The sequence below is a fragment of the Dama dama genome, chromosome 8 (assembly GCF_033118175.1).
Source record: "Dama dama isolate Ldn47 chromosome 8, ASM3311817v1, whole genome shotgun sequence".
Classification (NCBI taxonomy): domain Eukaryota; kingdom Metazoa; phylum Chordata; class Mammalia; order Artiodactyla; family Cervidae; genus Dama; species Dama dama.
The window spans coordinates 19908849-19924248 of NC_083688.1; the positions used below are offsets into that span (position 1 = coordinate 19908849).

A 15400-nucleotide genomic window follows, 5' to 3' on the forward strand; every position below is an offset into this window, starting at 1 on the left:
CTGAACCTGTTCATCTCAGAGAGTATGTATGTGTGTGTCTCTGTGTGTGTATACACGCGCACATCAATGAAACAATAAATGTGAAAGTGCCTTGGAAAGTATCCTACACACAAAGGCTTACCTGATAGTAAGAGATACTGTGTTTAGTGCTAATTTCCTGGTGAGGCTCAGCCCTCTGTCAGCATTTTCTTACTTAAACTAAAGAAGATTAGACTATCTAGCCCCCAAATACACCACTTTGGCAGAAGAACTCTTTTTGATCTGAAGGCATTTGAGAAGCAGGGAATGCAGAAACAGTTCTCTCCTCTCCCCCTGGGCCTCAAGGCTGGGCATAGATATCCCCGTGTGAATGTCACCTTCCCCTCTCCTGTACACAGAAGAGAAGACGGCTCATCACAGGAGACAGCACCAACTTAAACCTGCATCAACAAACTTCACTGAAATAACCCTTATCTTCCACTACTTTCCCCCTTATATTTACCTTCCCACAATTTGTTGCCCCTAGAAGCTCACATCCCTGCTTCCTATGTCTTGATACTTCGCCACAAATGTATCACCCTTTGTTAAAATGGTATACAAGCCTCTGGGTCTGATTGCTTCTTTGGGGTTTTCCGTTCATTTCTGTGAGGTCTCCATATGCATATGAAATCAACCTTTTTAATCAACCTGTTAACCCAGTCACTGAACCTAAGAAGATAGAAGAAAAAGTTTTTTTTTTTTTTCTCCCCAATCCTAACAGTTGGCTTTTGTAACAGAAAGACATGCAGGACCCTGTTTAATGAGCACATGAACAGCCATCTTTTAGTTTCTAGTATGAAGACAGGTTGGTTTTGGGAAGCAGCCTAGTACAAAAATGTATAAGATAAAGTACTGGGAGATCGGCAGGACTATGAGAAATGGAAACTTATGGACTAGGAATCCTTGCTCTCTTCCCAACAAGGAGCTTCTTATAATTGAATTAAGACTCTTTGTATCAGAGATCAAGTTACTGAAGTGCAGGGAAAAGAGAATAAAGAGGTGAACTGTTCATGTCCCCGCTGGGGATTCTTGTTGAGTCCCAAAGGGCAGCCCCAGCAGAGCCCCACATGTGCAATCAGACTCAGTTGGCTTTTAGATTGGTTAGGATGTTCTGGCTGGTACAACATATAGATTGCAATCTACCTTAGGTCCTGGAGGTCCCATGGCTCCCGGAAAGCCCTAGAAAAATCCATCAGTTAAAATTACAGCAGGTAGTGCACCAAGCCTACAATTCTGTTTAAAATTTTTAAGCTATGATTCTTTTATTAGTTACGATGTCTATTGCAATGGTGGCTTCATACTCACAAGGAATCCTGGAGGGCCAAGTGGACCCGCAGGTCCAGGGAAACCTGGAAGGCCTGGCAAACCCTTTAAATGAAGAGAAGAATTAAAGTTTAAATTTACTTCTTACTGAAGAACAATGTCCATTAGTTAAATGCCTTAAATTATTTTAGTAAAATCAGGGCATAATGTTTCCCATTTATGCCTGCAGTTAATTTCAGTAAAGGCCATGTGCCATGTATAACTACCAGGACTATCTTGATGATACTATCTTGGAGGTACCACCATCCTGGTGGTACTATTTCCAGAAAAATGACCAAAGCATTTGCTTTACTTTAGAAGACTTTTAAGATTTTTAGAAAAATTTCCTTTCCCTGCCTCTCTCTCTGTCTCTCGCCAAGCATGCTCCTACCTCTGGATCTTTCCACCTGCTTTCCCTCTGCCTAGAATCTTTCCCCAAATGTCTATCTCTATGACTCACTCCTGCTCCCTTTTCTTGTCTTCACTCAAACATAATCCTTTCCACGGGCCTTCCTGCACATCCGATCTAAAGCCACAGTACTCCTTCTAACCTAGACACTTCCTATCCTCAACCCAACATTAATTTTTCTCCTCAGCATTTATTACTATCTAACACAACACACATGGATGTGAGAGTTGAACTATAAAGAAAGCTGAGCACAGAAGAATTGATGCTTTTGAACTGTGGTGTTGGAGAAGACTCTTGAGTGTCCCTTGGACTGCAAGGAGATCCAACCAGTCCATCCTAGAGGAGATCAGTCCTGAGTGTTCATTGGTGGGACTGATGTTGAAGCTGAAACTTCAATACTTTGGCCACCTGATGTGAAGAGCTGACTCATTTGAAAAGACCCTGATGCTGGGAAAGATTGAGGGCAGGAGGAGAAGGGGACAACAGAGAATGAGATGGTTGGATGGCATCATCAACATGGGTTTGGGTGGACTCCGGGCGTTGGTGATGGACAGGGAGGCCTGGCATGCTGCGATTCATGGGGTCGCAAGGAGTTGGACACGACTAAGCAACTGAACTGAACTGAACTGAACACAACACATAGGTAGTAATTTACATTTTGAAATATTTTCTCCTTCTAAAAGGCATGTGCCATGAGGGCAAGGATTTTGGTTAAACTGTTTTTGGGGATTTGTGCACTATGGCATCCCAGAGCCTAAATAGCTCCTGGTACCTAACTGGCAGGCGGATGGTAAGGGGGATTTCTTGTAGAACTGAAGGTCCCACTCTTGTACCTTCAGCAGTAGCACATTGTAGTACATTGCCAATGCTCAGCACACATTTAAGGGATACATCGTGTCCCAGATTGCTACTGTCTCCTCTTACTAGATTCCCCGCCCTCAGCATCTGACACCTTAATGCTTCCTAAGCAAACAAGAAACAAACCAGGAGCCATCGACTTTTGTGTCTTTTCTCAAAAGCCTATGACCGGGCTTCCCTGGTGGTCCAGTGGTTAAGAATCCATCTTGCAGTGCAGGAGACACCAGTTTGATCCCTGATCTGAGAAGATCCCACACGCCACAGGGCAAATAAGCCCTCGAGCCGCAACTACTAAGCCTGTGTGCCCTAACTGCGGAAGCGCGCACACCTCGAGCCCGTGCGCCTCATCAGGAGAAGTCACTGCAGTGATAAGCCTGCACACCGCAGCTAGAAAAATCTTGAGAGCAGCAACAAAGACCCAGCAAAGCCGAAAATGAGTCAATAAATAAAATTCTCTGACGGCTTCTCATTGCATCACTGTTCACTTTTGCATCACTAGCTGGCCTGGCTCACTAGACGGATGTTAACAACCTTAACTCTAACTCTTTGACTTGCTCAGGCAAATACCAGTCTCTACCCAGGAATTTTCACATATATTCCCGAATTAAGATATTTCTAATTAATCTGAAAGTTAGTATCAAAAGACTCCTTTGAAACATGAAGTAAAGGATATTCAGCTGAATAGCTGTTTCTTTGTATATATTCTGGATCACCCTCAGGCTACAAGCATAGATGTCAGAAAGCAAACTATTCAGCAGGAGAAAGATGCATTTAAATAAAATATCACTGTTATGCATACTTTACAGTAGGACTGTTATTTAATATTACAGTTTTAAATTTCATTCCATGTGGGATACAAACCTATCCTGGATTTTGACAAATACTAAAAGGAACATAACCATTCCTTGAAATCTCCTTAGATTGAAGAAAGCTTGGGTGATTGAGACTTGAGAAGAGACTAAAATACATATGTACAAAAACATCTTTTTTATACAAGCTTAATGTAGTTTCTTATAATGAGGTGAAAGTTTTAGAATAAAATGAAATATATAAATAGGAGAAACATGAATGTGAAAAATATTTTTAAGAGAGTGAGAAAGATATAGGGAGAGGAAGAGAGAGAAAGAAGAGAAAAAAAGAGGTGGAAAGAGACACACAGAGAGAGATGGAGAATGATAGAGACCTTCTCTGAAGTGTGTACCTGGAATCCAGGAGCTCCTGGCAACCCAGGGTCACCTTTTCCATCAAGGCCTACACCTTCTCCTTCAGCAGGAGCGCCCTTGAAAAGAAAATTCATCAAACATCAGCAGCATTTTATCTTCAAAACATCTTTAAATGATTATTCAAGGTCATACTGTTTCAAGGATAAAAGCGCTTCCAGGATATATACTTAGAGAAATGCTACAGGATTTTTTTAGTTATTTTTTTTGTTTAAGAATTCAAAGCATTTTCATGTTTTCTAAAATTGACCACTGACTATAGAGGGAAGACACAAAAATAATAGACCATTTCCCAAGGCACCAAAATGAGTGGCACTTCCTGATCTAGAATCTGGAGCCCTGATCATAAGATCAGTTCTCCTTTCCCAGACCTTATTTTCTGAAAGGATGATACAAAGCTTGTATTCCTTAAGACATATTTATGGCAAGAAGTAGAAGACGCTCATTAGGAATAAATATCATTTCTGAATTAATCATGAAATCTGACTTGTAATGACATATCTTAATAGATGTGCCTTTCATATGTACAATTAGGGATTTTTCAACAATAACATGCCACAAATCACGTACCTTTTCTCCTTTCAAACCAGTGACACCCTAGGGAAAAGAGCATCATATTAAAAACTAGAGGCAAACCAAATACAGAACACCCCTGCTTTGTCCTTCTCTCTGCTATTCTGCCTTCTCTTCCTGCTGCAAGCTTCCTGATGGCTTTTACATTTGCTCAAGTCTTTCTCATTTAAACAAAGTGTGTGTCAGTTACTCAGTCGAGAGACACCATGGACTGTAGCCATCAGGCTCCTCTGTCTATGGAATTCTCCAAGAAAGAATACTGGAGTGGGTAGCCTTTCCCTTCTCCAGGGGATCTTTCTGACCCAGGGATTGAACCTGGGTCTCTCACACTGCAGGCAGATTCTTTACCATCTGAGCCACCAGGGAAACCAGTCTCCTCCTGAATACACTGCCTCATCCTGTCTTATCTATCCTTCCTGTCATCTACAAATTACTCACTTTGTTCATCTGCACTTTTTCCTTAGGCCCATATCTGCCTCCTGCCTCCATCTGTCATGGAAATGTTGTTGTTCCATTGCCCAGCTATGTCCAACTCTTCTCGAATTCCATGGACTGCAGCACACCAGGCTGCTAAAGTCTGCATTGACTTTGATGTTATAGTCTTACTGAACTTCTCAACAGCACTAAGAAGCTGTCTGTTACTCGGCTTAACTGAAATTTGTTAAAACGGAGATGAGTCCAAAATGGAATCACTCCTGTTAGGTCCAGTGCAGTAAACCAAGACTTAATACCTGCCTTGACTATGGTTTTAACCTTCCCCAGGAATGTGACCTTTGACCGGCCAACCTGGAGCTTCCTGGTCAGCACTAATAAGATACTCTGCCCAATAGCCCCTTCTGTTCCCCTTAACAGGCTACCTTGTCTAAGACAGTGCCTTCTTTGTTAATAAAACAATACATTCTTTGCTAAGAATGTCATATTTTCATTCTCTCTCTGACTTTAAAATCCTTTGCTCTCTATGGCTGGAGGCAACTCTTTCCTTGCTGGCTAGGAGGCAGCTGGGTTCGTGAATCATCCAATAAGGCCAGTTAGATGGTCAGATTTACTCAGCTGAATTTTTGTTATTTAACAATATCTAGAAGCCAATTCCTGGGCTTCCAGGATATACCCCTCTTGCTTTTCTTCTTCCCTTACAGGCTCATTGTCCTTGACCTCCCTTCACATGCTGTCTAAGCCCCACTTTCAAGGCCCTTCTCTCCTCTCTTCCATCCTTGAGTCACCATCACCCACCCAGGTGTCTCCCACTGTCTATCTCAGAGCTCTACTTCAATGTCTCAAAAGCAAAACAAAGTCTCAAAGTGCAAACCCCAGTGCTTTTATTCATTCCACTCTCAACTACCGGGCTCCCCAGGTGGCCCAGGGGTAAAGGATCTGCCTGCCAACAGAGGAGATGCAAGAGACGTGGGTTCAGTCCCTGGGTCGGGAAGATCCCCGGGAGGAGGGCATGGCCACCCACTCCTGTATTCTTGCCTGTGCAATCCCATGGACAGAGGAGCCTGGTGGGGCTACGAAGAGTAGTCAAATGTCTACTGTTGACTGACCTCAACTTCCCCAAGGTCATGACAGATTTCTGTATATGATCATTTCAAAGGAAACTCCTTGTACATCACGTCTTGGATGGGGAGTTAGAAACATGAACCTACCGGTATCCCTGGGTAGCCTGGTGTCCCCCGAAGTCCTGGGAACCCTGGCTCTCCCTGGAAGACACATGACGCTTGTCATTCTTCTTAGTTGTTCTAGAACAGCCTATTGTGATATTTCCCCTGTTCCTCGCTTCCAACCCTGCAGCAGTAAATTTAGACAAAGTAACCCAAATTCCTCACAGCTACTGGATCATGAGGCTAAAGACTAGAAAACCATTATCTTAATTGAAAACAGGATTAGAATCTACTGTTTCTCAAATTGTGCATAAACGGCAAAAGGCTAATTGTGCCAAGAAATTTTTAATGGCTGCTTCCTTGAAATTTTTGTAATTAGTCCTTTCATGGCCACCATCCTGGGGAAAAAGCAGAGTGCAGTCAGGAGACAAAGGAGATGAGTGTACATTGGAAAGCTCAGTCTTTGATTTCCAAAAGCCAACTTTGCATTCTAAGCTTTAGTTTCTGGTTTATATTCAATCACAACCTCAGACACAAATATCTGTTTAAGCCCTAGTCACCTTCCTGTGGGAGAACATGAGAGAACTTCCTTAAAACATAATCTGAAAGCAAGGTGGGTGGAGGGAGGGGGGATTGGGTGCAGGCAGTCAAATGGTACTCCAAAATCCCAGCTATAAGAGAAATAGTCCTAGGATACAATGTAAATGTGAGAAATCTAATTAACACTGTTCATTTTTAAAAGTTAAGAGAATAAAGCCTAAGAATTAACACACACACAAAATTTTTTCCTTCTTTCATTTAGTATCTATAAGGGATGGTGAGCTCACTAAACTTGTGATGATAATCATTTCATGATGTATGTAAGTTATTATGCTGCACACCTTGAACTGAGGTAGTTCTATGTGTCAGTTGTATCTCAGTAAAGCTGGAAGAATAAAGAAAAAAGCATGAAAAGAAAGAAAATCATCACCTTTCTGTCCTGAAGACACATACCACTGGTTCTGGCCAAAACAACATTTCAAGGAAAGGCTAGGCCATCTCATTGCTATGTCACCCAGGTTTATTCATTTAGCAAAGCACTAACTAACCATCTCCTGTGTGAGAAGATACATACCTTGGAACCATTGCATCCTGGCAAACCAGCAAGTCCATAAGGTCCAGGATGGCCCGGGATGCCCTAAAAAACAGAGAAAGTCTCAGAAAGAAAAGATATTCAGGCTCTGGGCCAGGTAGAAACAGAGCAGAGCACACAGTGGGAAAAGATGGGCTAATTTAGGTAGTTATTTAAGTATAAATGGTTATTTAAATAGTTAAGTAGTAAACTGGCTATTTTAGATAATTTAAATTAAAATCATAGGAAATAACATAGCCTAATTAAAACCATAAATTATCAAGTGAGGTATATTATTTAAGATAAAGCAAAAGGTCTTTCTATACAAAATGAGTCCATTAACATGCTGTATTAAGCTGGAAGAAAGGAGAAGAGGGAAGTGTGCACAGTGTAGCTATTTGATTATTTTTATCCTGTGCTATTAAGTAGATTTATCCTATTCTACTCTAATCTGTCTCATCCCATCCCATCCCACCCCAATCTATTCCATTCTATTCTGCTTACATTTCAGAAAATACAATTTGACTTGATATCCTATAAATCCACATTCTTAATACACTATAATTCTGACATTTTGATCATGTAGCCAAAACATCATACTCATTTTCTTGTGTTAGTGATTTAACATCTTTATTAAAATGAGCTTACTTATTATTCCATTTACACATTTTCTCACTACTTACTGGAAGTCCAGGAGAACCTGAAAATCCTGGTAATCCAGTTATTCCCTAAAGACATAGAAAAGAAGACAGACCGTAAGAAAAAAGCTAAAAATGTTCAACCTGTAAACAAAACATGATTTATCATTCCTAAACCTCCATCCTGTAACTATAATTGGGAACCGCTAAAAGCGATTTGAAACACACAAAAAAGCTTGACAAACTTTGTAAATCTTACATTTACATAACTTTTCAAAAGACACGATTAAGATCATTTTTGGCTTTTTGGGGGGATAGATTTTTTAAGGCATAATTTGCATAAAGTGCTCCAATCTTCCACAAACAGACTGAGGAATATTTACCTGTGTACATATGCACATTCTGGTGATTCCTGCCCAACCAGACACAGAACCTCTCCACTAGCCCAGATGGTACCCTCATGCAACTTCCCAGTCGATTAATACCTACCCCCAAGTGAATAACCACTATGTAGACTTCTACCATTATAGACCACTTTTACCTGCCCTTGAAAGTCATCTGCAGAAGTGGGTCACACACAACCTACTCCTTTGTGACATCTGTATAACTTTTACAGTGCCGGGGTTCTTTTCACTTTTTTAAAACAAGATTTTTCATCAAACAAGTGGGATAGACTGGGTGGACTACTAACCCTCACGCCTTTGGCACCGGTCAGTCCTGGAGATCCTGGAGAGCCCTAGATCCAAATGCAAAAAACAAAAGGTAAGCCCTGTGACAATTACTTGGCACTAATAAGCCCATACATGAAAGGTCCTAGTTTTATTCACACGCCACACAGTTTTGCTCTTGCGATTATTTCATTGTTAACACGGTTCAATTGCTTGCTTGTTTCATTGGCGCTATAGTTATTTATCCGAAAGGACAAACAGAAATCCATTCATACCCCTGCTACTCAAGGTGGGGGGTCCAACAGTAGCATCATCTGGGAGCTTGTTAGAAATGCACCATCCTGGGTCTCCCCCACCTCCCAGACCTATTGATTCAGAATTTGCATTTCAACAAGATGTGATGATGATTCTTGCTCACATTAGTGTCTGAGAAGAGCTGCGGGAAAAGCCCCACATTAGCCAGACAGCTGCCGTGGGCTGATAAGGATGAACGACACAATTACAACGGCGGCCGAGAATGGCAGGCAATATTTCTGTGCATGAGAACTACTTTATTAACAAAATGTGCCTGGCGGGCACAAATAAATAAACAGCAAACCAAGAACTGCCTGAACCAGAGATAAACTTGCTTTAAAACACACAATGAATATATGTGGAGGTTCTGTTTCTTAGAGAATAGCCCCAAACAAAACTGTTTTAATAAGACCACTTGGTGTGAAAGTTCCATTGTCGTCCAAAAATTTTTCTTCATTCCTGAGAGTTTCAGTATGTTTTGGTATTTCTGATTATTTGAGGGCAGGGTTGTTACAGAGACTTCTGAGACGGGACCATCAAGGCCAAAGTCAGTCTTTCTTGTCTGGAGTGGAATTCCTAGGTGCATGACCATGACCCCCTCCTCTGCCAGGGGCTATCTGTAATATGCAGATGCCAGAAGTGTGACTTGCAGGTTTCACTTCGCCATTATAAACTGTCTCATATAGGAAATATTCAGACTGAAGACCTTTATAAACCTGCAATACCTTTTAAATCAGGTTTTAATATTCTCTGATTGTCTGCCTTGGGTTAAATGGTCATTTATGGCTATATCTTTAAGCTATGGGTTTCCCAGGTGGAGCAGTGGTAAAGAATCTGCCTGCCAATGCAAGAGACTCAAGAGATGTAGGTTCAATCCCTGGGTTGGGAAGATCCCCTAGAGTAGGAAACAGCAACCCACTCCAGTATTCTTGCCAGGAAAATCCCGCGGACAGAAGAGCCTAGCAGGCGCGGGGTCAGAAAGAGTCAGACATGACTGAGCACAGCATAGAACACAATGCAGCAGCTCTAAGCTATAGTTTACTATATCAATTTTCTGGATGAATGTTATGGAATACCTACACATCATGTAACCCACACAAAGCACCATGTGTTTACAACTGTAATTTTAATTCATTACTGACTTCTCTAAAGAAAAGCTAAGGAAACCAGCAGAGTGGAGTGCAGGGAACAAAACAAAAAGGAGAGAGTTAGTGTTAGGCTGATCTTAAGTCCAGTGCTGAAATGACAAATTCCCCTCCAGGGAAATGAAGGGAAATCTGAGACCATGCCCTGAAGGAATGTAGCAGAATGTTCAGACACTAAACATGTCTGAAACCAGACACTAAGTATCCAGAATCTAAATGACTTTTTTCATTTTAGGATTAGAGAAAGGAGAAATGAAGAAACAGAACGCATACATGAATACAGTAAAGTAGAATGCCTGGAAAATGTAAGTCTTGCAGCTGTGGGAATGGGTTTAATTTCTTTGGCTGAAGAAATTTGATTCTGGCATCATGTAATCCTGGATTTGAACTCTGATTTTACCACCTATTAGCTGTCTAACCCAGGACAAATTGCTTCATGCTCTGAGTGTCAGTTTCCTCATCTCTAAGATGAAGATAATAATATGTCACCATCGTCATGACCAATGAGATCAACGTGAGGAGTAAAAGAAATCCAGTTAAGAAGAAATGTCCCAGTGCCTGACTCAGAATACGGGAAACACAGATTAAAACCTCCCACACTAGCCAGGCACTGTGGTAACCATTTGTGTGTTATTTTACGACAGGAGGGACTGGTAAGGAACATGGAACTAATAAGCAACCACCAACCGGAAGGTTTGGGAAAGGTCAAAAGGAGCCGCCACATATCCTGCCACTTCCCAGAATCCTCCTCGCTGGAATCCATCTTGGCTGAGCGATGCGTGTGCCACCAGGAAGGACCCTGAGTCAGAATGACTGGCCAGAGACAACCCAGAAGCTAACCCCATCACCATAAAACCTGAGGCTGCAAGCCACGTAGCGGAGCAGTTCTCCTGGGTTCCCTAACCCGACTGCTCTCCACCCGGGCGCCTCTTCCCAGTAAAGTCTCTTGCTTTATCAACTCATGTGTTTCCTCGGACAATTTATTTCTGAGTGTTAGACAAAAGCCTTGGAAGGGGTGCCCCTTCCTGCAACAAATTCACATAAAATGTTACCTAAATATTCTGTAACATTACTTTGGAAATTTAAAAAGATTTAAAATTATAATTTAAAAGTTATAATCACCCTCCACAACTTATTAGTTAGTTCATAGCTTCCGGGAAGCCAGCAGGCAGGGGAGTGACCCAGAGGGTGCGTGAGAGCCCAGGCTGGAGTCCAGGCTTAATTCCACAGCAGAAAAGAGCCATCAGCAAATCTAGTGGTTATGCAGTTATTTAGCAAATCCTCTAGGGCATTTATTTAGACAAAGCCCTTTGTTGTATCACAGACTTTAGGATAAAAATGTGTGATGAGTGTGAAGGGCGGTGGGCTCTGGTAAGAACCTTAGGAGGTCTGACACTGAAGAACCCAGCTGAGAAACAGGAACCCAGGAAAGAAGGAAAGCACTGGGGAGGGGAGAGAGGAGAAAGGAGGATTCCTGAAACAAAGGCATGTGTTTCAAGGAGAAAAGAGGGAGCCACACAGCTGGAAACAAAAGTAGAGAGGTCCAGGTCAGACAAAGACACAGAGTATTCTCCATTGACCTGTTGGGGGTCAAGGGCAAAGTGGAGGTCGTGGGTTTTCCGGGAGGGAGCCGAAGGCAAACTGTTGCTGGCTAAGGAGTGAATAGGATTTGAGTCACAGCCGGTGTGGTTGGATCTTTTTTTTTTTTTTTTTTTAAGAAGTCTGACTGAGATAGGAAAGACAGAGAAAGGATGGCAGTCCTTGGATTACAGTGCTGGAAAGACCCAGAGGAAGTTATATGCTGGTATGGGTTTTGCATAAAGACGGAAAGAGAAAAACCAGTAACCAAGTTGAAATATCTGAGAAAGAGGACACACCATCAGAATGCGATTCTAGTGGAAATCCCAGTGACCAGGATACAGGTAGAGGACAGGACTTGAGTGGAGGCAAAAAAAAAAAAAACCTCACGAGGGGCCAATGCAGGTGTTCAGTTCAGTTTGGTCGCTCAGCCGTGTCTGACTCTTTGTGACCCCATGGATCGCAGCATGCGAGGCCTCCCTGTCCATCAGCAACTCCCGGAGTTTACCCAAACTCATATCCACTCAGTTGGTGATGCCATCCAACCATCTTATCCTCTGTTGTCCCCTTCTCCTCCTGCCTTCAGCCTTTCCCAGCATCAGGGTCTCTTCAAATAAGTCAGCTCTTCGATGCAGGTGTGGAGACCCCTAAATCAGGAAGTGGGAAGACATAGAGCTAAGGACTGAAAGATACTGATAGTCTTTTCTTTTCTTTTTGTTCACTGGAGAATAATTGCTTCGAATTGTGGTGCTGGAGAAGATTCTTGAGAGTCCCTTGGACTGCAAGGAGATAAACCAGTCCATCCTAAAGGAAATCAGTCCTGAATATTCATTGGAAGGACTGATACTAAAGCTGAAGCTCCAACACTTTGGCCATGTGATGTAAAGAACCAACTCACTGGAAAAGACCCTGATGCTGGGGAAGATTGAAGGTGGGAGGAGAAGGGGATGACAGAAGATGAGATGGTTGGATGGCATCACTGACTCAATGGACATGAACTTGAGGAAACTCCAGGACATAGTGAAAGACAGGGAAGCCTGGTGTGCTGCAGTCCATGGGGTTGCAAAGAGTCTGAGACAACCTGGTGACTGAAAAACAATATAATTGCTTTACAATATTGTGTTAGCGTCTACTGAACAGCAACGTGAATTAGCTATATGTATACACACAGCCCCTCCTTCGTGGACCTTGCGCCCACCACCACCCCCATCCCATCCCTCTAGATCAGCAGAGGGCTGAGCTGAGCTCCCTGTGCTATATACAGCAGCTTCCTAGCTGCTATATAGCTAATTTACACATCTTAGTGTATACATTGATATATATATATATATATATATATATATATATATATACACACTTCCATTTGTAAAATAGATAGCTTGAAATAAGAAGCAGTTCTGAGGGCCCAGCTAAGACTGGAGCAGGAATTTACCATGGCATCCATCGTCATAAAGAAGCTTAAGCGGACTGGGGATTTTCCAAACTCACAGGTTAACATACCTTGGGTCCCTGTGGTCCAGGCAGGCCTTCGGGACCCGGGTATCCCTTCTGGCCAGGAGGCCCAGGGGGTCCTGGGAAACCTTTCTCCCCCTGTAAGACCAAAACAAGACAATACACACACAGAATAGCAATGTCCAGGAGTAAACATAACCATCATTTTCTATTCTTTATGATATTATGATAACATTTTGCACATTTTTCCCTTGGATTAAAAAAAAATAGCACTCAACACTAAGTGTAATAGCAACTGGAATGTTTCTGTTAGTATTTGTCTGTAGGCTTGAAAGCACTTGTCTTTGGTTTCCTGGAAACTCGACTTTTACCCAAATGGCAGAGCTACACGGAGCAGAGATTCAGGGAATTAACAACTGAGAGGGAAAGCCCAGTTAGAAAGATGGAGTTTGGTGAAGGGTGTTTTTGGGGGATGGAGAGAGAGTGACAGTCAGGTTCAGGAATGTCTTGGGAGTGTGCATAATTGCTATGTAGCTCGAAAGAATAACACACAGGCTATGAGTTTCAGTCCTCTCTTGATTACACAGGAATTAGTAATTCAATCTGCCATTTGTGGAGGAGATGCAGGCGAGATATCAAGAGTGGCAAAACCAAAAGTGTGAGCTACATAGTTAGGAGATGATAATATGGGAAAGCCCTTGGAATTAGGGAGTAATTTTAGGCCCAGTAAGGGACATGGCTCTGCCAACAAATAACCTTCCCGTGAACACAGATCCTGGGATTACTCTTCAACAGTTAAGACCACTGGTTTGATTCAGATAATCTAGTAGACAAATGGAAACTTAGATTTTTAAAACGGAGCAAGTCAGCTATTTCACATGATGTGTGCACACACACACCCAATAAAAAGAGAAGCAGAAGAATTTGCTAGGTCCCTCTCAAGACTGTTACCTTCACACTTTGAACAGCATCTCACCCAGAGGAGGGATTCAATAAATGCTTCTTGAATGAGAGAATGAGTCATAGCTTTTCAACACGGATCTGAACATACCACTTTCACAGCTTCAGGAAAAACCCTAAATCAAACTACACGAATCATATAATACTTTAAATATGGTAATTTTTATTGTAATTAACATGCAAATTATTTTGTCTAAAGAGCTTAAAATGCATTCTTTTAAAAAATATTTTTAAGCAGTCATCTTTCAATATTGTTAAGCAATTCATTAGTGTATCTGAGAAAAGGGTTTTGTAAACAAAGGAAAAATTTTAGTTCTGGCTCCGTCTTAATTATCACAAATTGAAAGTTAATGGAGCGAATTAATGAGATTTCACGGCACTCATTTTTTACTCCAATTCTGCAATGGAGCTACTTTGTCTTACTGAATTTTTGCCTCGAGAGTGCTTGTGCAAGATTCTTCCACCAGAGGGCGCCCTTACACCAATGCTGCAGGACAAAATCTGCGGGTTTCGTTTGTGTCCAAGTGAGTCTATCAGGCTGTTTTCAATTCTCTCACCTTCAGCAACAGTGTAAATAGGGGATACGTACGGATCATTCTCAAAAACTTTCTTTCTCTTTAACTTAATATTTTTTGTTTCCAGATCGAGAGAGTTACAGTAATTAACCGCATTTATACCAGTTATCTGAAGCTCCCCTCCAAGGCTTTTCCACCACTCCAGGTTAATATTTATATACAATTACATTAAAATTGTTTGGGGGAAAGGACTTCTCTGACTGTTAACACCAGTGGTTAACACTTCACCTTACAATGCAGGGAGTGCAGGTTTAATCCCTGGTCAGGGAGCTAAGTCCCCACATGCCTCCTGGCCAAAAAACCAAAAATATAAAACAGAAGCAATATTGCAACAAATTCAATAAAGAAAAAAAAAATGGATTTGGGGAATGGAATATGGTACTGCTGATCTGCCTGCTACGAATGAAGGAAGAGTGTGAATCGTTAATGAGCTCTATGGAGAAAAGGAGCAGAATGAAGGTTTTGTTTTTACCTTCTCCCCTTTGGCCCCATCACAGAAGCACTGGCCTTTGTCTTTACAGATGCAGCCCTAGGAAGAGAGAAAGAGAAAGGGTTTTGTTTAAAAACGGCTTAATAAATTCCAACTGACAGAACAAAAGCAAACATATTTTTCTGTTCTCTGAGCATCAAACACCATTTAGCAGGAGTCCTGTGATACCGTAGCAATTTATCCATAGAAACAGAGTAGAGAAGTGAGATGTACACAGAACTGTCAGATAACTGTACATCATTTTTATTGTATTTAGGAATTTCAAGTGATTTATTCATGGAAAAGACCAAGTCAGCTCTCCTTTTTTTTCAGAACAATATATAGTTGAATCATATGAAATTGCCATTGTTGTAGGGAGAAAGTGGTCTAATATTTGCAGATTTCTTGGTTCAACAAAGTGAACATAGTTGAATTTGTATATATTAACCGGTGATATCTTCTGTAGATAATTCTATAGTTTCCTTTTCCTGAAATAATGTTTAAGACTGAAAAAGGATGATCACTATCCATC

The 15400-nt window shown here is 41.6% G+C and overlaps 1 protein-coding gene across 1 annotated transcript in view; it reads right to left on the minus strand.

Moving 5' to 3' along the window:
• The window catches only part of COL4A3 (collagen type IV alpha 3 chain), a 168948-nt gene that overhangs the window by 76323 nt on the left and 77225 nt on the right, over window positions 1–15400 (minus strand). Inside the window, exons 2-11 of the mRNA XM_061148595.1 lie at window positions 14872–14928; window positions 12913–13002; window positions 8419–8463; window positions 7773–7817; window positions 7093–7155; window positions 6024–6077; window positions 4378–4404; window positions 3789–3866; window positions 1324–1386; window positions 1162–1197 (exon numbers count right to left, since the gene is read on the minus strand). Of these exons, the coding sequence (XP_061004578.1) occupies window positions 1162–1197; window positions 1324–1386; window positions 3789–3866; window positions 4378–4404; window positions 6024–6077; window positions 7093–7155; window positions 7773–7817; window positions 8419–8463; window positions 12913–13002; window positions 14872–14928 (558 nt within the window). The remainder of the gene's footprint in view (window positions 1–1161; window positions 1198–1323; window positions 1387–3788; window positions 3867–4377; window positions 4405–6023; window positions 6078–7092; window positions 7156–7772; window positions 7818–8418; window positions 8464–12912; window positions 13003–14871; window positions 14929–15400) is intronic.